This window comes from Gopherus evgoodei, chromosome 3, assembly GCF_007399415.2.
Source record: "Gopherus evgoodei ecotype Sinaloan lineage chromosome 3, rGopEvg1_v1.p, whole genome shotgun sequence".
Taxonomy (NCBI): Eukaryota; Metazoa; Chordata; order Testudines; family Testudinidae; genus Gopherus; species Gopherus evgoodei.
This window is the reverse complement of record NC_044324.1, coordinates 2,149,231-2,174,066: the sequence shown is the minus strand read 5'-3', so window position 1 is coordinate 2,174,066 and position 24,836 is coordinate 2,149,231. Positions and strand designations below refer to the sequence as shown.

At 44.1% G+C, this 24,836-nt stretch overlaps 1 protein-coding gene across 2 annotated transcripts in view; it reads left to right on the top strand.

Annotated features, from left to right (window-relative positions):
• VDR (vitamin D receptor) overlaps positions 1-24,836 on the top strand; it is a 95,637-nt gene that overhangs the window by 38,931 nt on the left and 31,870 nt on the right. Inside the window, exons 2-4 of one of the 2 annotated variants that reach the window (XM_030554473.1) lie at positions 496-564; positions 4,221-4,380; positions 19,771-19,901. In XM_030554473.1, coding sequence (XP_030410333.1) covers positions 504-564; positions 4,221-4,380; positions 19,771-19,901 — 352 coding nt within the window. In that variant the 5' untranslated portion in view covers positions 496-503. Of the gene's footprint in view, positions 1-495; positions 568-4,220; positions 4,381-19,770; positions 19,902-24,836 lie in introns of both variants that reach the window. The other variant, XM_030554474.1, reaches the window with a different exon arrangement.

The window sequence follows — 24,836 nt, the reverse complement described above, 5'->3', positions numbered from 1 at the left end:
CAGTGCCTCCGTGTTAAGGACTTGATGAGCTGAATTGTTAAACTTACGTTTATAGAAAAATGTTATCAAGATTAAAGAAAATAGCTGTGTGTCATTCTCATCCTTTGTTCTTCTTCCTGTGTCTTTGAGCACTGCATAGATTCTCCCCTAGCATTGCTCTAATTCTCTAAGCAATGTGCTTGGTCTGGGCATCCGGAGGGCAGTATGCCCTCCTATTAGCAATGTCTTTTAACGTGTCTACAGGAGGCGGGGTTATGAGAACCTCTGTGCCACGGAAAGCTGAACATGGCATTTGGAGCTGTAAGAATTTTTGGGTGGGGTGGATTATTTTGAGAACACCACACCCAGGTAATGAATATTGCTTACGTCAATAGATAGAGTTAAAGGCAGAAGTAAATTCCCAGAATTCAAGCAGAATCTGAGATTATCCATTTGACTTGCCTGACCATCATTAATGTTTTGAGCAATTACATTGTCAAATGTTTCTGACCACAGATTGTTCCATGTCACAACTTCAGAACTGTTGGGGAGTATACCAGGACGGTGTGACACATGTTCTGGATGCCGGTAAAGTAGATTTTTTTTCCCCCTCTCTCTCTCTCTCTCTCAGGAGGAATATCTGTCTGTAGTAGGATGCCTATTGCTTGCTTCTGCAGTGTGTCAGGAAAGAGGGAGAATTTGTGAGTTTCTAAGGTAACTGGGAGTGAATTCTGTAACTTTTGGCTGGGGTTTCTGTAGGATTAGAAGGAAGTTCAGCACTCAAGTCCCAATGAATTTCAAGGGAGTTAGGCACCCCAAATCAGTTAAAACTCAATGATACTCCAAGGCACCTTTGTAAATGCTAGCCCTTGAATGCACTTTCTTTATGTGTGTGTTTACTCTGGAAAACATCCACTGTGTTAAGGGGTAAATCTTTCAAGAGTGTCTAAATTTCTTGGGTACGCAAATCCAATTTTCAAAAGTGAGATAGGATATGTCTACACTTAAAGTGCTAGGATGGCACAGCTGCAGCAATTCATTGTAGACCCTTTCAAAAGTAAGTTTGAGAAATCAGGACGGGGTGGAGAGTAATAGGCACTATGTAAGAAAAAGCTCCAAATATCAGGGCTGTCCCTATAAAATTGGGACATCTGGTCACCCTAGAAGGGGTTCTCCTGTCTGTATAGTTAATCCACCTCAGTAGTTAATCCACCAGCGGTAGCTAAATTGACAGAAGAAGGCATCTGTTGACTTAGTGGTATCTGTATTGGGGGTGATAGTGACTCAGTCAGAGGTCTATTACAGGAGTGGGTGGGCTAGGTTCTGTGGCCTGTGATGTGCAGGAGGTCAGACTAGATGATCACGAGGGTCCCTTCTGGCCTTAAAGTCTATGAATCTATGAGATGGAATACCTACACTCACAGAACCGTAGGTAATGTTCTCACTGAAGCACTACAGCAGTGCGGCTGTAGCGTGTCAACTGTAAACAAGCTCTTAGTCTAAAAAGACTCTCAGAAGTTCAGTGGGATTCTAGGTACTCAAGTGCCTATGTCACTTTTGAAAATAAGACTGAGGCTCCTAAATCACTTGGGCTAGATGTTTAAAGGTAACACCCAGTGGGTGTTAGGCATACTTCTGAAAATCCCACTAGCTGCCTAAATACCCTTTTAGAAATCTGGTCCTCAGGCACTTTTGAAAAATCTTACTCAAGAGCTTGCTTTTCTGTGCATTGATTTTCAAACAGCCTGTACAGTGCAGTTTTCCAATCACTTTATGGATTAGCTCTCTATATTAGCAGGAAACATTAGTTCACTTCTTTTAAAGTGGATTTACATCAAAATTTACAAACTGCTGACTTAAAAAAAAGCAAAGGCTTGTAATACTGTACTGAATGCCTTTTTATTGTTCATGTGATTATTGAATCTGGGGCTTTGGTGGTTGTTTGATCGCTGCCTGAAGAGGGCAGTATATGGGACAATTCCAGTATTCACTGAAAAAGCCTTTCAAGAAGTGGAATAGATATTCTGATCACTTGAAAGGTATAATATTATTCTTTATGGCCATGGTGGGCAGCTAATGAGCCTGATTAGTTCAATACAAGTAGGCATTTAGATTAATAGACACTTGTCTTCTATTGAATACAGACTCTCTGTTTAAGTAGTTTGAATATTAGGTATAAACCAAAGACTTTGTCCCTAGTTCTCATGTACATCAAGGCAGCTCTACACTGTTCTTTAAGGCCCCTTGACGCTGCGAGAGCCAGATGAAGCTGCCTTCAACTGAGAATCAGACCGTACGATTCCCTCATGGCTGTTAAGTTAACATGAGTTACTGAGGAAACCTTAACACAGGAGTAAGTTACATTCAATGCTATTTACAGAAGTCTCTATTAAATAGAGCACAAGTGTGTTACTGTTAACATGTTCCAGTCCTGTCTGAGGCATACTTTTACTGAATTTCCCTAATGCATTTAAATACTAAACTTACTTAACCCGATGTTAGGAATAGTATTTTCAACACTGAAAAGACAGAGCATACAAGTTAGAAATCCTATAGTAACACGCCTGTATTGCACATGTCATCTGTTAGGATACACATTTCAATAGCATAATTAACAAAAATACTTTCTGTTTCTATTTGGGGATCTTAAGTTTGTAAATTGATTTTAAATTAAGCCTCTCAATCCCTCAGAGAGCTAATACCACTTTACAGATGGGGAAACTGAGGCACAGAGGTGATGAGACTTTCTCGAAATTGCACAGTGAATCAATGGCAGAACTAGGAATGGAACCCAATCCCCTCTAAAAAAAATGTAACCTCAAAACTCCACAAGCCAGCTCAGCTCCCACTTTAGGTACTTGTATAAGTAATCAGATTCTGATAAATTCTCACCTCCCAGCCAAATGCTGTTTGCTCCCCTGGAAAACAATGGGAGCTTCTGGGTGCCGAGCACTTCTGAAAATCTAGTGCAATGTGGGAATTAACATTTGCAGAGTAACAATAACACTTGCATATTCTGATTCTTGAGAGGTTTTTAAAATTAAAACCTTAGTTCAGTAACTTGCTACCATGTAATCTTCCTGTGGTTTTCAAGCTTGGATGTTGGGTCAGAGTAGAGGAGAGCAGAAGACTAAACTGTCGGTCTTTCTGCTGATTTCATTGATTGGTTCCACAGTTTGAAAGTGTACAAAGAGATGAACTCCACAATCAAAAAGCAGCTCAAAACCACATCTGTGTAACTGACAAGCACTGATTTTTGTCTAATTGGTGCTCTCTATAAAAAGCCCAAACTTAGCAGATGTGTTAACCGTGTGTGTCAAGAAAAATGTTCAGTTGCATATAGTTTTATTTTCCTCCCCCCCCCCCCCCGTATTAGCCCAAAGACTGTTATCCAGCAACGCCTGGACACCATGGGAAGGTCAAACTTTTAGCCATTTTTGAGTCATCAAATTTCAAAAAAAGGATCTTCAGTTGTCTAAGTGGAGAACTTTAGACACAGTTATGAGCATGCTGTTACGTTATAATAGGCATCTACATATACACTTAATTCTAGTGTTCTGTGCCACAGACAACATAATATAGTATGTGCAGTTTTTCTAAATTTCTTTTTGCGAAGCACCAACTCTTCCCTCTTCATCCCTCTTTAAAAACAAACTACCAACCAAACATACAAATAAAAAAAACCCATTATTTAAGAACCAAGACATAAAAAAAAAAACCAACCCTGCTCACTTGACTGGCAGTGTATGACTTGTATTTGCAATTTTACTCATCTCCTTGTAAAGGCGGCACGATCTACTTGGGTCACTTCCTTTTTCTGCAGAAGGGAAATTTTACTTGTTTCTGGTGAGCTTTGAGTTTTCCAGTTGGTATAAATGATGAAATCTTAATGCACAACTCTTTCTGAAAGGGTAGGGACAAAAGATCCTGACTTCAGATTGGGATATAGCCATGTACATACGTTCCCCAGATCTTAATAAAAGACTGCTTCAAGGTGCATGTGGTCAAATTGGGAGGGTGGGTGGAGTGGAGATTAGCAATGCAACTGCTGGGTAGATGAGCAAAATTTGCATGTGTTCATTTTTTGATTCCATCGCATTCCTCCATATGTTCCTTGTACTATACAGAGGCAACACAAGTACTTTTTGCCAGTGAGTCAGCAAAAACCTATTGCCTCCATCTTCAGTTTGCTTCACACGTCTCTGTAATGAAGAGATCTCTATAACCTTCTTGCTTTTTCTCCGTCTCAGAGATGGAGTTGATGGAAGCAAGAACACTTCTTCCTGACCCAGCCAATGAATTTGATCGGAACGTTCCACGTATCTGTGGTGTCTGTGGAGACAAAGCTACTGGCTTTCATTTCAATGCTATGACATGTGAAGGCTGCAAAGGATTTTTTAGGTAAGTGATGTTTTTGAGAGTGAAAACTAATTAGAAATCAGCCTTCATTTTGGAAATAACGAACTCTGACTAGTTAGGAAGATTGAGCAAAGGGGAGGCAACTCTGCTTTTTGGCTCCAGTTAGAAATATCAGCATCTCTGCAAAATTGAACATCATGTATAGGGTGACCAGATGTCCCAATTTTATAGGGACAGTCTTGATTTTTGGGTCTTTTTCTTATACAGTCTTCTATTACCCCCATCCCGATTTTTCACATTTGCTGTCTAGTCAGCCTAGTCATGTACATTTGAGAGAACTTGTCTGATGTGTGCACTAATCTAAACATTTGTGCTGATGCAGGAGGCTATGACTAATTCAATTGCTGAAAAGTCCAGCTATACCTCCATCCCCATGCAGTAGGTGTTCTATATAGTAAAATGCCACTGGCTAACATAAAACTGTCTATATACATGTGAAGGGGACCTTGTATTATATGAGCATAGGGAGTTGTACGAGTGAGAGAACTGTAAAGGCAAATGCCGCTCACACCCTACACCAAGACTTGGGGAAACTTTCCTGCCATTTGCTAAACCTACACAATAGCTGCAGTTTTAAAAAAAAAAAACACAAACACACACAAATGTGTTGTTGCTCTATGGAGCCCTTGAGACTTCTCTCTAATGGAAATATCTATGCAGTACTGTTTGTCTACATCAGTGGTCCCCAACCTTTTTCATCTGGCAGGCTCCAGACGACGAGCCATGGAGGACCGTGGTGGCAGACGAGCATCCGCCGAAATGCTGCCGACAAGCAGCGTCGTCCAGAGGCGTCGCTGGCACTTTGGCGTCGATGCCTCTGGATGACACTGCTTCTCGGCAGCATTTCGGTGAAAGCTCGTCCACCGGCCAGTATGCGGGCGCACTTAGATGCCCTGGTGGGCGCCATGGTGCCCGCAGGCACCCTATTGGGGACCTCTGGTCTACATAATATAACATTCAGATGGATATTGAACTCTGTATAAAACTTTTTAAAAACTTGCTGCCCAGATTCTCTTTGCACAGCTCTGGCAGTGTCAAGGGGCTTTACAGAGGCATAACCTATATTTAGACCCATTTTGAGGCCTGTTACATTGCCAAAATGGTGTAAATGAAAATCAGGCCCACTAAGTTTCCCTTGCATTGGTACATTTCCTTTCACTCCTGTTGTCCCCCTCCTGTTCATATTGGCTCCACCTCCGCCACCTTTCAGTGCCAATTCCTAACTCTAGACAGTCACATACACATAATAACTGGAGAACACCGGTTCGAAGGTTCCACCAGGGAGCAAACTCTTCTCCTTGGCATTCGCTTAGGGCATAGGGATTTAAATGATGCATAAGCTTTGTACTGCCCCTTTGTTAAGGGCAAATTTTCCTTTGGGAGCTGCAGGGGCAGCTCTGAGTGAATTTGGAGGGTTCCAGACAATAGGAACTTCTGTATGCCAATTATCCCCCTCACCCAGCAATTATCCGTAATAAAGCAGTTGTATCTATCTTACCGAATATTTCGGTACTGACAACACTAGAGAATTTGCATGGGAACTTCTTCTGTTTAGTACACTCTATGTAATGACTAAGAGCTGGTGTAATTAAATGAGATAATAGCTACTGTGTGACTAATTAGGGCAAAACTCACTTAAGCACTTAGCATTGTAATTAGAAGATAGTAGCAGGTGGTAGAATTAGCTGCATTGTAGAATTAAAGTAAACAAAGTTGGGGTGGTCAACTTCTTAATTACAATTTGTGCTGAGGTTTTAAAAACCTTAATTTCTGTTGCTATAGGAGCCAAGTAGTCTCAGGAATTACTGGACTAGATGTTTTGCATACCACAGCCTGGCTGATTGTTTTCCAGTTGGGTTATACTGCAACTAGAACAACAACATTTCCTCAATTACTGTAGCTAAATGAATAACTCTCCTTTCAGGTGCACATGTTTAGCGTCATGCAATCTGGATGATGCATACCAAGAGTTCTGTCATGGTGACCCAGAGAAGGGAATAAATGGCCAGTTTTCCTTCTCCCTTTGTTTCTTATCCGTGAGCGCTTCTCTTTTTGTTTAGAGGGTATGCACGCCTTCTGACACCCTAGTATTGTGGCTTAGCCTACATACACCCTTTTTTGTACAGATTAAACTATTTTGGTCAGGAGGGTGCTTTTTTTTGTTTTGTTTTAGCGCTGATATAATTAAAGCTGCACAACCCCCTAGTCTGGTCTCAGTTATACTGGCATTAAGATATAAATGCTTGCAGATAGGCTATATAAACACCTTTTTTTATACTGGTTTAACTGCATCCACTCTAGGAGATTGATCTGTTAGCTATATCTGTTTTCTAAACTAATACAGTTAAAGCAGTACAAACACTGTGCCTACACCTGCTGCTCGGTTATTCTTAAGCAATTTCCATGGGCCCTTATAAAGACTTTAACATTTGTACCTTCAACTTAAGGACTTGCTTTCTTGACTTGCTTCTTCTCTTCCTTTTTAAAGCTCCCTTTTCCTGAAACATAATGTTAACCATGGTCATTTTTTGTACCTTCCCTCTTTTCTGCCCCCAGGATGGTCTGCTTTGATCCTGGTTTACAGAGGTTTTGATTCCCCCTCGCTCCCCAAATGTATTGAATTTTTTTAAACTGCATATTTATGATTCAAGTTTTCCAGGGCCATTCCACCCAAAGTAAAAGCTCATCACTATAAAACACTTCCACAGGTGACAATCTCTTGCTTCCTGCCCTTTATATAGCCCTAAACCCTACCACTTTCCTGTTTTCCATGTTGGCATGTTAACCTCCAGTGCAACAATTTGCCAAACACTGCAGGCAAGAATAGCTCACTTTATTGATTGAGTGTGTGTGTGTGAATTTATCCTGAAACACTACCTTGTTCCTCTGCATTTTAGACCTGTTGATTTTAACACTTAAGGTCCTGTCCTGAGGTGTCTTACATCACCAGGACTGGCTACGCTGGGTGTGAAGGAAGTAGTTATGGTGAAATCTAGGGGTGGGGGGGGGTGTTTAAAAACTAGTTCAAGACTCCAGGGCAGAGCCAGTCCCACTCTGACCTGCCTCCCCCAGCCAACATGAGAAGCTTGTTCACTATCCACCCCTGCTGGGTCCTGCACGTGCCTCTTATGGAGAAATAGCAGTCAAGCAGCTGCTAAAAGATGCAGCAGTGGCCAGGGAGTCCAGAGTGGCTCTGTGCTATATAGCTACCTGCCAGCTGAGTGCTCACTGGAGGGGAGTGCAAGAGTCACCGCATACTGGATGAAGGAGGCCAGGGTTTGTGTGTAACAGAATAGCTTGTACTGCTGCCCTTCATGGTAGCACGTGAGTGCCTTCCACCTAAAACGAATGGTGGTGGAATTTCCAGTAGACTGCATGGCGTTTCTGGCTCCTTTTCCATTGTGAGGTTAGAGAGACTTGCATGAGGGTAGATCCTTCATTTTGGAAGGAGGGCAGTGGCAGTGACAGCCACTGTGAATGTCATTCTGGCTGTGGTAGCAAAACTTTACCAAAGAGGCTTTGCAACTTTTCCTGAAGGTGGCTGGGCTCTGCATTAATCCAGCCTTCTCTAGAAGCTCATTCCACAGCCAGATCTCCTCACTCACTTATTTTGTCCCTGGCGCTTGTGCATGTCCTTCGTGAACAGTTTTCAGGGTCAAGCCTTGAGGTGCATTTAGAAGACTGCACTGCACCCGCAAGAGAGCATAGCGAAGGGCGTGTGTTCTTCTAAACTCTTTTCCTGACTTTAAAGCTGGCTTTGTTGGCACATGTGTAAATCCTAAAACTCAAGGCAAACGTGAGATGCATCTGCACTGTAGTTCTGAAGTTATGATTGTTTGAAACCAGCAGGGCCTAGGAGTACCTCTAATTCCTACATATTTATGAGGTGATGTATTAGTCCATACAGAGGTACTGAAATGTGTACTTAGCCTATAGTACTAACAGACACTAAATAATCTTTGGCCAGTTGACATCTCAGTAACACTGTTGTGCAGTTTACTAGTGACATTGATAGGCATCAGTTGGCCTTTTAAGCAGTGGCTGCTCAGTATTTCTTAAACTGAACTAAATTTGTCATACACAGAATAAATCTGGAGTGACTTCTCTGAAGTCAGTGGAGATATTCTGGTTTGACACTAGCATAACCAAGTGCAGAGTCTATCTCTAATCTCTTCACTCAACCCTTTCCTCTCTCTTTCCCTATCACTTACTGTTGACAATATCACCAGTCATCCAAGTTGTGTCTGCAAGGCTTGTCCGTTTTCAAGTTCTGTACAGGGCCATCCAGAGGATTCAGGGGGCGTAGGGTCTTTGGCGGCGGGGGCTCTCCGCCGCCGAAGATCTGGAGTGGAAGAAGCTCTGGGGGCCCGGGCCTCGTGAGAGTTTTCCGGGGCCCCTGGAGCAAGTGAAGGACCCCGCTCCAGGGGCCCCAAAAAACTCTCGTGGGGGGCCCCTGCAGGGCCCGGGGCAAATTGTCCCACTCCCCCCGCCCCAGGCAGCCCTGGTTCTGTAGTTTCGTTTCTCCCCTCCGCCCCCCAAATTCCATTCTTTCCTTCATCCTTATGGCCCTATCTTGGTCTGTACCTACCTTATCACTTATGCCAATTATTTTTAATCTCCTTTCCTGCACCCATCCTCTTCCCACTCCCATCTGTCCAAAAGGTAGTCAAGATCACTTTCCGTCCACCCTATCTTTCTTCTATGTGCCAAATCCTGTAACTGGCTTCCTCTCTTCTTCCCCATCAAATTCATGCTCCGTGTCTTCCCCTCAAGGTTCTGTCCAATGCTATTCCTGCTTCCACTCTTGTTTTGCACCCCATCCTTTGCCCCACACAGTACTCAAGCTTCTCTGCTGATGACTTATTTCCCCTTCCTCACGTGCTCCTGACTTAGAGATGGTGGGAAGCTTTTACAATTTAAAAAAAAAATTCCCATAACTTTGAAAGTTTTTTGCAATTTCTGGAAAATGTTGACTAGCTCAAGTTTAACTTTGCTGGGTGCTCTTCAGTAATGCTCATCAAGTGTTTTTCCTCCCCTTCTAAAACCTCTAAAGATCCATGTGTTCTTAAAGGATTCCATCTACAGAGACTATCCTTCCTTCCTTCCCCCACCCTGCGCACACACCCCCTACCACCTGTGCATTGTAACTTCTGTGTAGCAGTCTGTTAACTCTGGCCCATTTGCATTGTTGCTAACCTTCACCATTGACAAATCATGAGTTAGACACCCCCCTCAGCCCAATCATGAGGATTTTTAATGAAAAGTGGGTTATCTTTGTTTCTCCTCCAGTTTCTGAGGCTTTAAGGTGCTCTCAGATCGCACATCTGCTGACAGTTGGAGCCCATCCTCATGGAGGCCCTGCAAGGAAGGGCTGCCGCTGTCAGCCTTTAAGTACAGTAAAATTATTAAGCCTGACTCATGATCATGGGCTAGAACTCTCCAATGTCAGGATTTTTTTTTTCCATCCGTGGCTGGGGGGGCGGGGGAGAATCTTGACTTTGGAGAGTTCTAGCCCACGATCATGAGTCAGGTTTAATAATTTTACTTAGAAAGCCCGTCTCTCACGATTAATTCACGAGTTGCCATGTCTGCCATTGTAAAGGGTCTTGTATAACTGTACCACTATTTGAATGATTATTAAGGAAAAGAAGTACTCTGCTTTTGTGCACCCTAAAAAAATGACAGAACAGTAAAGTAGGTTTATAGGTTTCAAAGCCAGAAGGGACCATTATGACCTTCTACAGAACACAGACCGAGAATTTCACCCAGGCAAGGTATGTATGTGCATGGGAAACACCTGCATAATTTTTTTTTTTTTAATGAATGTAATGAGACTGCTGCAGACAAAACCAGGATATATATAGAGAAAAAAACAGGCACAAACTGCCCCTCCGGACTTTTTCCTCTTTCTGTCTCAGTTCAAAGGTCTGCTGAACAAGCCAGTCCTAATTCTTCCTGGCAGGAATGCAGTTTGGGTCCCTGATAAATGCATTTCTGGGCAGGGTGCAGTTGTCTCTATTGCATTTCTAACCCAATCCCTGGAACCTGAAGCAAAAGTGCAGGGTGGAGTTTGCAGCAATTATTCCACTTCAGACATATGGGTACAGACCAAAGAGTTGCCAAAGAACTACAGCTCTGCTAACACGAGCCTTTCAGTGGGTGCCACCCAGGGCAAATCCCTGGGAGCTCTTTAACCTTGGCATGTGTCTGCTGCTCGTGTATTTGCCTGGGGACAAACATGCTTGTTCTCTTAGCTGTGCGGTCGCCTCTAAAGTCAGTATTACTGCTCTTCACTAGAATAGAGCTCCACTGTACCTCATGAGTAGGGATTGCAGCTCTTCTGGGTGCTTTTCTATGTCCCAGGGATCTCCTAAGAACCAGTTAACCCCACCTGGTTTGTCTTCATGGGAGAAGAGCATATTTTGTCTCCTGGGGTGGTTGCGTCCCCTTTTTTTCCCCAGTGTCCATATGGCAGTTCCTTTTTAAGCAAAATATTATTTAGCTAGGAATTGAAAAGAAGCATAAACAGTAGAGCTGTCAAACGATTAACACTGGGATTAATCGTGCCATTAATTGTTTTAAACAATAATAGAATACCATTTATTTGAATATTTTTGGGTGTTTTCCACATTTTCAAATATATTGATTTCTATTACAACACAGAATACAAAGTGTACAATGCTCACTTTATATTTTTTATTGCAAATATTTGCACTGTAAACAAAAGAAATAGTATTTTCAATTCACCTAATATAAGAACTGTAGTGCAGTCTCTTTATCATGAAAGTTGACCTTACAAATGTCGAATAATGTACCAAAAAACCTGCATTCAAAAATAAAACCATGTAAAACTTTAGAGCCTACATGTGCACTTAGTCTTACTTCAGCCAGTTGCTCAGACAAACAAGTCTGGTTACATTTGGAGGAGATCATTCTGCCCAGTTCTTGTTTACAATGTCACCTGAAAGTGACAACGGACATTCACGTGGCACTGTTGTAACCGGCATCGCAAGATATTTACGTGCCGAATGCGCTGAAGATTCATATGTCCCTTCATGCTTCAACCACCATTCCTAGAGGACCTGCTTCCATGCTGATAACAGGTTCTGCTTGATGATGATCCGGAGCAGAGCAGACTGATGCATAGTCCTTTTCATCGTCTTAGTCAAATGCCACCAGCAGAAGGTTGATTTTCTTTTATGGTGGTTCGAGGTCTGTAGTTTCCGCATCTAATGAGTGTTGCTCTGTTAAGATTTCTGAAAGCAGGCTCCACACCTCGTCCCTCTCAGATGTTGGACGACAGTTCCGATTCTTAAACCTTGGGTCGAGTGCTGTAGCTATTTTTAGAAATCTCACATTAGTACCTTCTTTGCATTTTGTCAGATCTGTAGTGACAGTATTCGTAAATCAAACAACATCTGAGACTGCTATAACATGAAATATAGGACACAATCCGGGTAAAACAGTGCAGGGGACATAAAATTCTCCCTCAAGGAGTTCAGTCACAAATTTAATTAATGCATTATTTTTTTAATGAACATCATCAGCATGGAAGCATGTCCTCCAGAATGGTGGCTGAAGCATGAAGGGGCATACGAATGTTTAGCATATCTGGCACATAAATACCTTGCAACGCTGGCTACAAAAGTGCCATGCGAACTCCTGTTCTCACTTTCAGGTGACATTGTAAATAAGAAGCAGGCAGCAGTATCTCCTGTAAATGTAAACAAACTTGTTTGTCAGCGATTGGCTGAACAAGAAATAGGACTTGTAGGCTCTGAAGTTTTACATTGTTTTGTTTTTGAGTGCAAATATGCAACATAAAAAAAAATCTAAATTTGTAAGTTACACTTTCATGATAGAGATTGCACTACAGTACTTGTATGAGGTGAATTGGAAAAGAGATTAAAAAACTATGATTTTACAGTGCAAATATTTGTAATAAAAATAATATAAAGTCAGCACTATACACTTTGTATTCTGTGTTGTAATGGAAATCAATATATTTGAAAATGTAGAAAAAATCTGTAAATATTTAAGTTTCAATTGGTATTCAATTGTTTAACAGTGCTATTAATCGCAATTAATTTTTTTTAATCACAGTTAATTTTTGGAGTTAATCGCCTGAGTTAACTGCGATTAATGGACAGCCCTAATAAAAAAACATCAGTTTTCCTCCTGTCTAGACACAGACTGCTAAAGGCTGAGCTAAGAGACTCAGTTACGAAGGTGACAGATCGGTGCAGTAGCTATGGAGCTAACCCAAGCACTTCCCACTTCTCATAGTTCATTCTCTTAGCTCCCCGTGCCAGGCTGTCAGTGGCGTTTCCTGTCTGTTCCTAGAGCCTGCCTTTCCCTCCTGTTAATTTCCCTGTTCTCTTGTCATAGAAGTGTGACTTCCTTTTGAGCTTGGTAGTAAGAGGTGTTTAAGGTTTATTTAGCAATACTGAAACACATAAGGATAATTATAATTGCCAGTTACAACACTTTTTAATTAAAATTTCTGATCCCCGCACCATAGAGTAGTTCTTGCTGCTTTGCGTATGGGAAGGTCTCTTATGCAGTGAGCTGCAGAACCTACCAGCTGGTTTCCAGGTGAAGGTGCTTGGTTTAAACCTGTAAAGATTGGGGCCCTTGCAAGTGGTCTGTCAAATGGTATGATGATATTGCTACAGTTGTGGTCATGTGAGGCACACAAGCTGACACCATGCATGGTTTAAAGAGGGGGCTGGCAGCAGGATCTTCCCTGCCTGGGGTAGGGTGACCAGATAGCAACTGTGAAAAAACGGGACAGGGAATAGGGGGGTAATAGGCGCCTATATGGGAGAGTCCCAAAAAACAGGACTGTCCCTTTCAAAACGGGACATCTGGTCACCCTAGCCTGGAGTCCTTGACCTTTGAAATCTTTGGTTCGCGAGAGACAGGATTTGGTGACCTTCACTGCACACCAGAAGTCTTCTGTCCTCCAAGCTTCCCTGAGTGACTGAAACTAATGGCAGGGGTGTTTGTACACAGGTGTCCCTTTTGAGGCTGATTCTGTTTTATCCGGGTGTGCATGTATATAATGGGGATGTGGGTATTCTAAACCATGCACTTACTTGTTCTGGTTACTTTCACATGTTGGGTATCCAAACTTGGGACACATTGGGCCTAACTCTTTTTTAAGAGGGATTCCAATTACCCGTACTTCCTATGGACATTCACCAGTGTTGTGGGTGTTTGGCTCTGAAAATCAGGCCCACTGTGGCTCAGACTGGACACCCAAAAATGGAAGACAACCAGAATGAGTGAACTGACTTTGGAAATTTTAGGTCTAAATTTGGGAATTTTGTAGCACCTGGACAATTTGGGACTAGCTGCGATTATGGGTCATCATGGGTGATTTCAAAGTACAGAATTTTCGTTTAAAATTGCAGTTGTTCCTTTTGGAGCCCCATTCATTGTGCTAGGCACTTAGAGCAGTATAAATACCTAGCTAAGCAGCACAGAGCTGATGTCTGCAACACAGAACTGATGTCTACAGCTAACACGAGGAGTGGGAAACTTTTTACCATAGGCTGAGGACTGAAATGACTCACTGGCTTTGTGTAGATAGTCCCCAATTCCGGGGTTAGATCGTGACTAACAAAATATGCCAGTTGGCACACTGATTTTTTTGGTTATGACAAAGGTAACTTTCAGGAATTTAAGCATTTCACAGGTTTCACAAATGTGCTAGACGGGGGGACGGGGGTAGTTTTGTCATTAAAGGTCACTACTAATTAAGATTCAGAGAGGGGGAAACTGAAAGTTTGTTTGAAAGTCAGAGGTGTTTTTTTTCCTTTCAGTAAAAGACTATAAGCCACAACAAAATATAAATAAATAGAATCTCTGAGAGGGTGAATTCCTAATATCCCCTCTCAACACTTCCTTCCATAGTAGGCCATCTCTTGTGGGTACAGGCCAATGCATGTTCATTTTATCCAATTAATTAAAAGTTTTTTGTTTCTAATTAACTATGCTACTTGGCAGGGGGGAAAAGTCTGAATCATGTTTTTTAACATCACCTCTTCCTTTATGTTCTGCCTGGAAAATGTTCCAGTACAAATATCCATAGAGCAATTGCCAACTAGAGTAACTTTAAGCATACACTATAAACTTCTTATTTGTATTATCATAGCACCTCAGAGCCTCAGCCATGGACCAGGATGCTATTGTGCTGTATGTTTGTCCAAACACTGAAGAAAAAGAGAACCAGCTTAATCTTCTAATGTCCTCCTTTGGGAGACCTGTACTCAGGCAACTTTAATATTTACTCCTGAGGGAATTCTGTGCCAAAAAAATAAATTCTGCCTATAATATTTTAAAATTCTGCAAATTTTGCATGTCAATAAATAAATGTGGAGGCTTTATCATGGCAGTGGGGAGCCAGGCCATTGGCTGCACAGAGATGGGAGATCACCTACAGTGCCCTCCCCCAACTCCTGGGACATGGGCTCAACAATCAAGCTGCATCGAACCAAGACACAGTGCAAGGCCTGGGCCTGTCCCAGAAACACCCCAGGGCCCTGCCCGTCTGCACCAGGTGTGGGCAGGCAAGCTGGCTCAGCCTGGCAGATCCAAGCGTGGAGGGGCTTAGTGTGGGAGGATCCAGGTATGGGGTGAGAGAGTTCTGTGTGGGACAATCTGGGTGCAGGTAGCTCAGTGGGGTGTCTGGGTGTGTGTGGGGGGGGAGAATCTATATGCCCAGGGGCTCATTAGTGGGTTCTGGATGCTGGGGCAATGGGACTCTGCAAGGGGGTCTAGGTGATGGTGGTTGGGGTTTGTGGGGAGCTCAGAGGTGGGGTTCTGGGTGCAGGGGGCTTCAGATGCAGAAGATGAGGCTCAGCGAGGTTGGGGTTTGGGGTGGGAGAGCTCTGAATGGGGGAGGGGTCTGGATGCACTAGGGTTGGTTGTATGGGGGAGCAACTCCTGTACAGTGACCTCTCCCCCCGTGGCTGAGGAGCAGTGGGGGCAGGAAATGCAGGGGCGGGGTTGTGGAGCTCCCTGCAGCCAGAGGAGGTGGGTCTGATTTGCACTCGCGGCTTCTTGCAGGGGAAGAAGTCCTGTCCTCGCCCAGCCAGGACTAGCAGCTGAGCTTAGACAGAGTAGGCACCACTGTCCAATGTCCCCAGACCTGCCCCACAGTGATTTAACTCCTCCCCCATTTGCACGAGGTACCTGAAACAACACACTTGCACTGCTGGGGAGAGGTGCATGACCTTTCTTGTGTCTTCCCTTTGTTTCCCCATCAGAAAGTCATTTTTCTGCAGGGAAGCAAAAAAATCTGCAGGGGACATGAATTCTGTGCATGCGCAGTGGCGCAGAGTTCCCCCAGGAATAAATATTACTTTCTTGTATTGTGGAAGCATCTTAGAGGAGCCCCAGTCATGGAACAGGACCCCATTGTGGTAGGCAATCTAAATGTACCCCAGAAAGATAGTTTAGCTTAGTTCCTGTAAGCTAAAGAGCTTACAGGCTAAGCACCCACCCACATAAATGTCAATTGAAGTATCCACTAGAATCAAGCATCCTTGCCCGGCTTTGAAACAAAACAGCCTTTTCAAACTTGTCTTAAATTGTAGACCTAATTTTCAGGGTGTCAGGCACTCGCAGGTAGGTTTGCAATAGAGCATACTGGAAAACTGCCACAAAGATTCATTTTCATGTTTAGTTGCATGCAGACAATTTCTTCTTCTTGAAGCCGCATGGATCTGTCTAGAACTTCTGCGCAGTGTGTGAGCTCTTAATTCAGGCATCCAGCAGGTAGTTGATTACAGTGAGCATGAAAAGCAATATCTTCCATTTCTCACTGATAGTCAAAGCAGGTGAATTCTGGGCTTTGCTGAGACAATCATTTGTATATTGGAAACATGCACCACGGCTGCCTGTGGGGGACAGTCTGCCCAGGGTCCCTAAACGGAGTGATATTTGCAACCTGGTGCACAGGATTGCAGCGCCACTCAGATTTGCCTGGTAGCTTCTCTGTCACGACGGAGGAACAGCTGGGCCAGACCTGAGTGATGCAACAATCCCTAGTGTCAGGTTGTAACTCCCAGAGTAGGGAGCTGGCCCCAGCCTCATGGGACAGGAGCCACCACTGCAGGGCAGTCTTGCTCTCCAGCACTTCCCCATTTCCCCTGAGTGATGATTTTTTTTGGAAGGGTCGAGGGCCTCAGTTTCAGATTTTGCCAAAGGCCCCAAAACCTCTGTGCAGCAGGCACTGGCATATACTTTTGATTTTAGTTGCATACAGAGCCTGTTTATGCATGCACACAGACAAGATTAGTGCAGGGAGGGATTTGGTTATTTTTAATTTTCGGCAGTATGCCCGGGATATAGTTTTAAGTGCGCCTTGAAATGGCTGGTTCTGTAAGCTCTATATATGTTGTGTTTCTGTGGGTAGGATGTCTGCCCCCACTGCACTGACTCTGTAATTTAGCTTCTTTTGTAACAGAGATGCAAGACCCTAGTGTACTGTGAGCAAGAAGGCTTGCTTTTAAAAAAGGCTCTTAAACCATGTCATTTTCCACTGCTGCTCTGCATGAAGCTATACAATGAATTGCAATAGTTTTTCATGCTAGCCAAAATCCAAGTACCATATACTATTGATTTGTATGTCAGTAGTGACTAGAGGCCCCAATCCAGATAAGTACCCCATTGTGCTGAGCTCTGTGCAGACAAAGTTCCTGCCCCCTAAAAAACTTACAATAAACGAGAGAAAGTGTGGGAGGGAAAACAAAGGCATGAGGGGAGAAGGAGCAGATTTGCCAACCTAACTCTTCAAAAACCATGAGTTGGGTCCATCAGAATAGCATTGGCTTAAAAACCATAAGATTTTTTACTTTTTTTAAATGTTGCGTCCTCTTTATTTGCCCTCTTTGTTTTGTTTGCTTTGGGTTTTTTTTGAGCCTTTAGGGTGCACTTGGGTCACATTTTCAAAATTTCTCTCCATACGCACAAGGGTTAGAAACTTTTTAATGAAAGCCAGGGGTTCTCAAATCACTTGCCTCCTAGTGTCGCATCAGATATCACAAGACCTGTGATAACATCAAGAGAGTTGGCACTAAGAGAGTGATTTGTCCAAAGTCATGCAGCAGACCTGGGAACAGAACCCAGGTATCCTGACTCTAGCTGTATTTAGGAAGTACAGCAATAGTAGCTCCAGAAGGGAGAGTTTAATGGACATTTTGACTCCTCTAATCTTATTCAGGCAACAAACATTGGTCTATAGCATATCCGATAACATTGTTTTCCCTTTTTGGTTAAATGAACTGTAAATATGTTGAATGTAATGTCTTTATAATAAACTTTTAGAGGATCCTATCTTTCAGTCTTTTCTTTTCAGTAGCCTCATTGACACAAGTGGATAAGGGCTGCAATATTAAGCTGCAAACACAATTTAAAAAGCTTTGTGCCAAGAAAATATTTGCTTGGAGAAGTTTTCACCTTTAAAGCCTCTTATTTTCTTCTGTGTCCTGATGCATCCTGCTGAACCATTGCATGAATTCACACAGAGGAGTGGCAATGAGAAGTCAAGGGGGAAAGAGGTGATTCAACTTAAGAAGAAAGCAAAATTTGGGCTACTATGTATTTGTATTACTGTACTGCCTTGGGGCTCCAACTAAGTCTGGAATCCCATTGTGCTAGGCGTTGTACATAAATACAGTAAGAGGTCATCTTGAAGGGCTTACAATCTAAATAGACAAGACAAAGGGCGGGAAGGGAAACAGGCACAGAGTAGAAAAGTGAGATGATCAAGGTTCTCCACCAGGGTCGGTGACAGAGCCAGGAATAGCATCCAGGCCTCCTGACTCCCAGTCCCCTAACCATCATACATGCTGCCTCTCAGTACCTTTTAACTTGTAGGTCCAATGGGTAAGCTGAGATCTTTCTCTAACTGGATGGGATTGGGTAGATCTAAACCGTAATAAAACACCTGTAACTGGCCAGTGTCAGCTGGCTCAGACTTGGCTGTGAGGCTGTAAAATTGCAGTGCAGACATTCGGGCCAGGGCTGCCATCCCTCCCATATAGCTCTCTGCTTGGAGATGTTCTTGCTCCAATCTCTGCTGCTCCACCACACTTCCCCTCCTTTCTGAAGGATACATTTTTGTATTCGTGTCTATCTCAAACTATGTAACTTCCCCAGACAATTCAATCTGTGCTCACAGAGGTACTGTAAATTACGTGGCCTTCTGCATCCAAAACAAAGATGGGGGTCTCTGTTTTACATGCAATACAGAAACCAAGTTTAAGATAGAAGCACCACTCTGCTTCTACTAACTAGTCATTAAAGAACATGTTACATACAATATTATTAAGTATCAGAGGGGTAGCCGTGTTAGTCTGGATCTGTAAAAACAGCAAAGAATCCTGTGGCACCTTATAGACTAACAGACGTTTTGGAGCATGAGCTTTCGTGGGTGAATACCCACTTCTTCAGATGCATCTCAATATTATTAGTTATTGTGCTAGCTAAGCATAGACTGGGGCCATACTGTGCTTGGTGCTATATAAACACAGAACAGAAAGTTAGTCCCTGCCCCAAAGAAATCATATAATACTGACTGGTCAAGGAAGGTAAGTTATACTGTTGATGGGTCCTATAACTCTGAATGTCCTGATTTAAGAACATTAAAAATCTTAATGAGACACAAAAACACAAATGCAATAGGGCATGCACATGTGTGCAGAAGAGAGTGAAATATTTCTCCCATATCCTACAGTGGGATTTCTCTCTCACACTCCAACCAGTCAACCAAACCTCCAACCAGGAGGCTTTAAAGCCTGGTAAATGTTTAATAATACACACTGCTTCTGAAAGGCCCTTGCTGGGTACAAGCTGACCTATACTGTAATTTGGTTTAGATTCCTTTGCTTCTGCTGCTTGTGGTTCAGTTCTGTATTTCTCTATAAATCCTCCCACATGCTTCTTTCCAATTTCACAATATCCCAAACTGGGAAAGTTAAACTGTGGCCAATATTTTCCTGTTTATAGTACATGTTGTATTTGTTGACAGAAAACCCTATGGGTTTGCAAGGGGGGGGCAGCTTAGAAATTTTTAAACCTTTTAAAAACCATCAAGACATGCAAGTTGTGACTGTCTTTCAAACTTTTTTGAGGGGGGGGGAAATGTATTTTAAAATGCACAGCTTGCAGGAACTGAATGGTGGCTATTTAGAGGACTTTTCTGGCACATGCTTACAGTCCTCAGCCCGATCAATGGAGAGCTGGGTTTGAGTGCACATGTCCCACACAATGTTTTGAAACAGTCTCCACGCACAGCTTCAATGTTTCCTTAGCAGTAAACAAGTCCAGGCATCATAATATTTATTTGTGTTTTATTTTCAGGAGGAGCATGAAAAGAAAAGCAATGTTCACATGTCCATTCAACAGCGACTGCAAAATCACCAAAGATAACCGGCGGCATTGCCAAGCCTGCCGGCTGAAACGTTGTGTGGACATAGGCATGATGAAAGAATGTGAGTAAACAAGTGCACAGTGATTGTGTTCTTAATGTACTTTAATTTTGCAGTAGTTTAAGGCTGGGGATTTGAGGTACTTAAGTCCGATGACCAGTTCCCATTGACTTGAATCTCTCAGATCACTTTGAAAATTGTAGCCTAAAATGTTTGAGCTAAACCTTCAGAAGTGACTAGTGATTCTCTGGGTGCTTTTGGTTTTTTGGTCACCCAATTGGAGACCAAAAGGGGCCTTGTTTTGAGAAAGTCCTGAGCTGCTGTCAGGAATCCGGGTTTGCAGCAGAGCCAGTCTTTGGGCAACCTAACAAGCACAGGGCCTGTATTAGGTTGCCTGATTGGCTATACCACCTGGTTGACTGGAAGAGTCTTAAGCCCGGCAGCAGTTCAACAGCCGTTCAAACCATTTGCCCATGGCTGTGAGTTCCTGGGCCTTCTTGTTCCCATCCTTGCTCCTACATTGCTCCCAGCCTTCCTCACTCCAGGTAACCCAATCATGACCCATAGCTCAGTTCCTGGCTTCTGACTCCTATTCTGACCTTTGGCTCTGATTTCTAACTACCAACTTCTGCTCCAGCCACGGGGCATGAACACCCCCTGACAGCTCCTGCCCTCTGAAACTTCAGGCCCCTTTAAGATGAGCACCCAAAAATGGAGGTGCCCAGAATCACTAGACTCTGCCATGGAATAGACAAATAAGTCAGAAGTCTGTAGTAATACATGGATGGTTTCATGCGTCGCTTGCCCGTCTTAATTTTTAATTTGGGGTATAACTAGACTGCAGTAATTTATGGGTGAGAAGGTCCACAGTCCTGAATTGAGTTTTTCAGCATTCACAATGATTTAAAGGAGAATTTTTGCAGTAGGCCAAATTTTGAGACAAAGCACATTGCTCCTAAATAAAAGCCGAAGTAGGGAATCTTACACCTTGCACGGATGGAAACCCTCAATGCAGAGACACTGCACTGGATCAACTTTACTCCAGTATTCACATCATTGAAATATGCAGGGTGCAATTTCCCTAATCTAGCTGAGCTCCAAATGTCTTGTAGTCCTCTAACGTCTGTAGATATTTGCTTTTAGCTTCCCATGCTTTTAGCTTCCCAGCCAAGCTCAACTCTTCCCTGGCCCTTCTTTGGAACCTTGTTTGTATTGTCTCCCAACAGCAGGAACAGGTGGACTGCTCTATTTGGACATTAAATTCCCATAGAAATTAGAGATGTCAAAAAGCAATTTGGGTCCTCTACTTCATCTCCTTCTTGTCGTCGCAGAGTTCTTCATTCTCTTTTAGAAGTAGCTGCTCTGTTAGTTTTGTTTACAAAGCTGTTTGCTCACTGTTAAATGCCAGGGGAATAAAGCACATGCCTTAAACATATTCCTTGCTAGAGCATTGTGATATGAGAGAGATGTCCACCCACTAGAGATTGTGATCTGTTCCTGGCTGTTTCCTGAGTTGAAAAGGGGGAAAGATTTCATAGCACTCAAGTTTTCCTTGCGCATCTCAGCATTTTACAAGGACTTGGTTTGGTTAAAACGGGATGCTACGGGTATGTATAGTTTCTGGGCGGAGCTGATTAATGATTGAGGAGTTTAATGATTGAGGGCTTGTCTACACTTGCAAGTTAGAGTGCATTAAGTCAGCCCTAGGCGCCCTAACTTCTGAGGTGTCCACACTGGCAAGGCACATAGAGCGCCCGGACTCCGTGGCTGGAGTGCCCCGGTAATCCACCTCCAGGAGAAGCATAATGCTTGCTGCGCCCTGGCTGGAGCGCCGTAGCACCAGTGTAGACACCCTGGTCTATGAATGCGCTCTAATCGGCCTGTTCTAGCCACTGTGGTCATCACTTTGAACTTTACTGCCCTGCCCTCAGGTGACCAACCATCAGACTCACCCTTTAAATTCTCTGGGAATTTTGAAATTCCCCTTCCTGTTTGCTCAGCAAGGCGTGGGGTGCTCTCAGCACGTCTTTCCAAGTGACCATCCCTCTACAGGCCAGGTGATCACCAGTATGGAACAATGGTAAGGTGCTGGACCTCATCAGTGTTTGGGGTGAGGAAGCAATCCAGTCCCAGCTGTGGCCCAGCCATTGAAATTACAATATCTATGGGCAGATATCAAGGGACATGATGGAAAGGGGATGTGACCGGGACGCACAGCAGTGCAGCGTTAAGGTGAAGGAGCTGCGGAATGCCTACCACAAAGCGCAGGAGGCAAACTGCCTCTCCGATGCTGCCCCCATGACCTGCCATTTCTACAAAGAGCTGGACGTGACACTTGGGGGTGACCCCACCTCCACTCTGAAGACCACCATGGACATTTCAGAGGCCATAGAAACAGAGTTCAACAAGGCAGTAGGAGGAAAGCAGAAGTGAAGGTGCTGAGCAGGAGGGGAACAGCCCGGCATCCCTAGATGCATGCAGCCAGGAACTGTTTTCAAGCCAGGAGGAAGGTAGCCAGTCATAGCGGACAATGCTTGGAGAAAAACAAACAGCAGAGGAGGTGCCTGGTAAGTGGCTTTTATTTTGGGAAGGTAGTTGTTCGGTGCGGGCTCTTGGGGCGAAGAGGGTTGCAGGGTTAGGGCTGCGTGCATGCCTAAATGCATTGATGTGTTCTCTTCCATTGTGGTAATCGGTCTCAGTGTTCTTTTCAAAGATCTCATGCAGAAGCTGGGCAATCCATTTGCACAGGTTCCTTGGCAGAGCTACTGTGCTCCTTGTCCCAGTAAGGCTAATGTGTCTGCGCCACTGTGCCGTGACTGGCAGGGGGACCGTTGCTGCACACAGGCAAGCTGCATAAGGGCCAAGGCAGAAGCTGCATTATAGTAGAAGACCCTCCCTTGCTTCCCAGGTCATCGTCAGCAGCGAGGTATCTTCCAGGACGAACTCATCCTGTGGAAAATGTGGGGACAGTGATCAGTATAGAGGGCCCATGTAGCTGTTGGCTCTCCCCAACGCACAGAACCCCAGAGGACAGTACAGCCATGAAACAATCAGTCTCCCTTGCCCCTGTGCTTACTCACAGTTTTGGGGCTCCTGTGGATTACATGCACTTGCTTTGGGACGGGCAATTTCTGCTGCTGTGTTGTACACTGTACTTGTCTTTTAAGTATGGCCGAATCATTGCTCTGTCTGTTGTGAACAATGCTGCCTCTGTTGAGTGTTGCATTTGGCTTTACAGATGCAACCTTGAGATCCCAGCCATCCTTGTTATCAACAGCTGAAAGATTCCAAAGAATCAGGAAGCACCAATGCATGAAGACATGAAGAAAATCAAAAAGTTCAGGAGTGGCGGGAGACTAAAAGGAGGCTCCGCCAGCAGAATGCGGATCGCCAGCACCAAAGCATGGAGCAGCTGCTAAACATCATGGGGTGCCAAGCAGACTTGATACAGGCACTCATAGTAATGCAGATGGAGCACATCCACCCCTCCCTGCAGCCCTTGTCCCAAAACTTTTCCCTTGTACCCCCATGTCACCGCCAACCCACTTTCCCCAACATTCGAGTTCTTATGACCACCAGCTGCCTCCAACACCTGTAGCTTCACTACCCAGCCCTGCAAACTACGACTCTTACCCACTGCACTCAACCCCCATCACCATGCATTTTAGCCAGCCTGAACTGCAGTACTCACTGCTTGGCACTCCAGACAGGAACGCTGTGTATGATAACAGGACATACGCAAATCTGTGATTGTCCCATTTCCCACCCCGCCCGTTTCCCTTCTCCTACACAGCACAGATGTGTCATGCCCTTTCTGTTTCCCAAGCAGTTGTTTCTTTTCAATAAATGAATTTTCTTGGCTTTGAATACGTTATTTATTGCATTAAGTAAAAGATACCATAGCCCAGGACGGTAACAGGCACTGCAAGTCAGCGTATCGTATGTAGCAAACACAGATGCCTACTAGCATTGGAACCACTGCACTTCACTCCAGTGCAGGGCACCAAACATTACTGGTGGCTTTCAGCATCAAATTGCTCCCTCAAGGCATCTCTAACCCTTACAGCCCTGCGCTGGGCCCCTCTAATAGCCCTGGTCTCTAGCTGTTCAAATTCAGCCTTCAGGTGTGGAACATCCCAGGCTCATGCCTGAGTGAAGCTTTCACCCTTCCCTTCACAAGTGTTATGGATGGCTGTCATCAGCCAGGTTCAGCTTCCCATACAGACAGTGCCAGCAGCCTTTTAAATGGCCAAACACACACTCAGCTGTCATTCTGCACTGACTCAGCCTGTTGTTGAACTGCTCCTTGCTGCTATCAAGGCTCTCTGTGTAGGGGTTTCATGAGTCACGGCATTAAAGGCTAAGCAGGGTCTCCAAGGATCACAGTGGGCATTTCAACTTCCCCTCTGATGATCTTCTGGTCTGGGAAGAAAGTCCCAGCTTGCAGCTTCCTGAACAGGCCTGTGGTCCGAAAGATGGGTGTCATGCACCTTTCTGGACCAGCCTGTGTTCATGTCAATGAATCATCCACGGTGATCCACAAGCGCCTGGAGAACCATAGAGAAATACCCCTTCCGAGTAATGTACTTGAAGGCTAGGTGGTCTGGTGCCAGAATTGGAATATGTGTCCCATCTGTTGCCCCTCCGTAATTAAGGGAAACCCATTTGTGCAAAGCCAGCCACAATGTCACCCACGTTGCCCAGAGTCACGGTTCTTCTGAGCATTAATGGCCCTGCAAACTTGCATCAACACGATTCCAGTGGTCGTCTTACCCACTCCAAACTGGCTAGCGACCAATCGGTAGTTGTCTGGAGTTGCCAGCCTCCAGATTGCAATAGCCACTCGCTTCTCCACCGGCAGGGCAGCTCTCAATCTTGTGTTCCTGCCCTGCAAGGTGCGGGGAGTTCAGCACACAGTCCCATGAAAGTGGCTTTCCTTATCCAAAAGTTCTGCAGCCACTGCTCGTCATCCCAGACTTGCATGATGATGTGATTCCA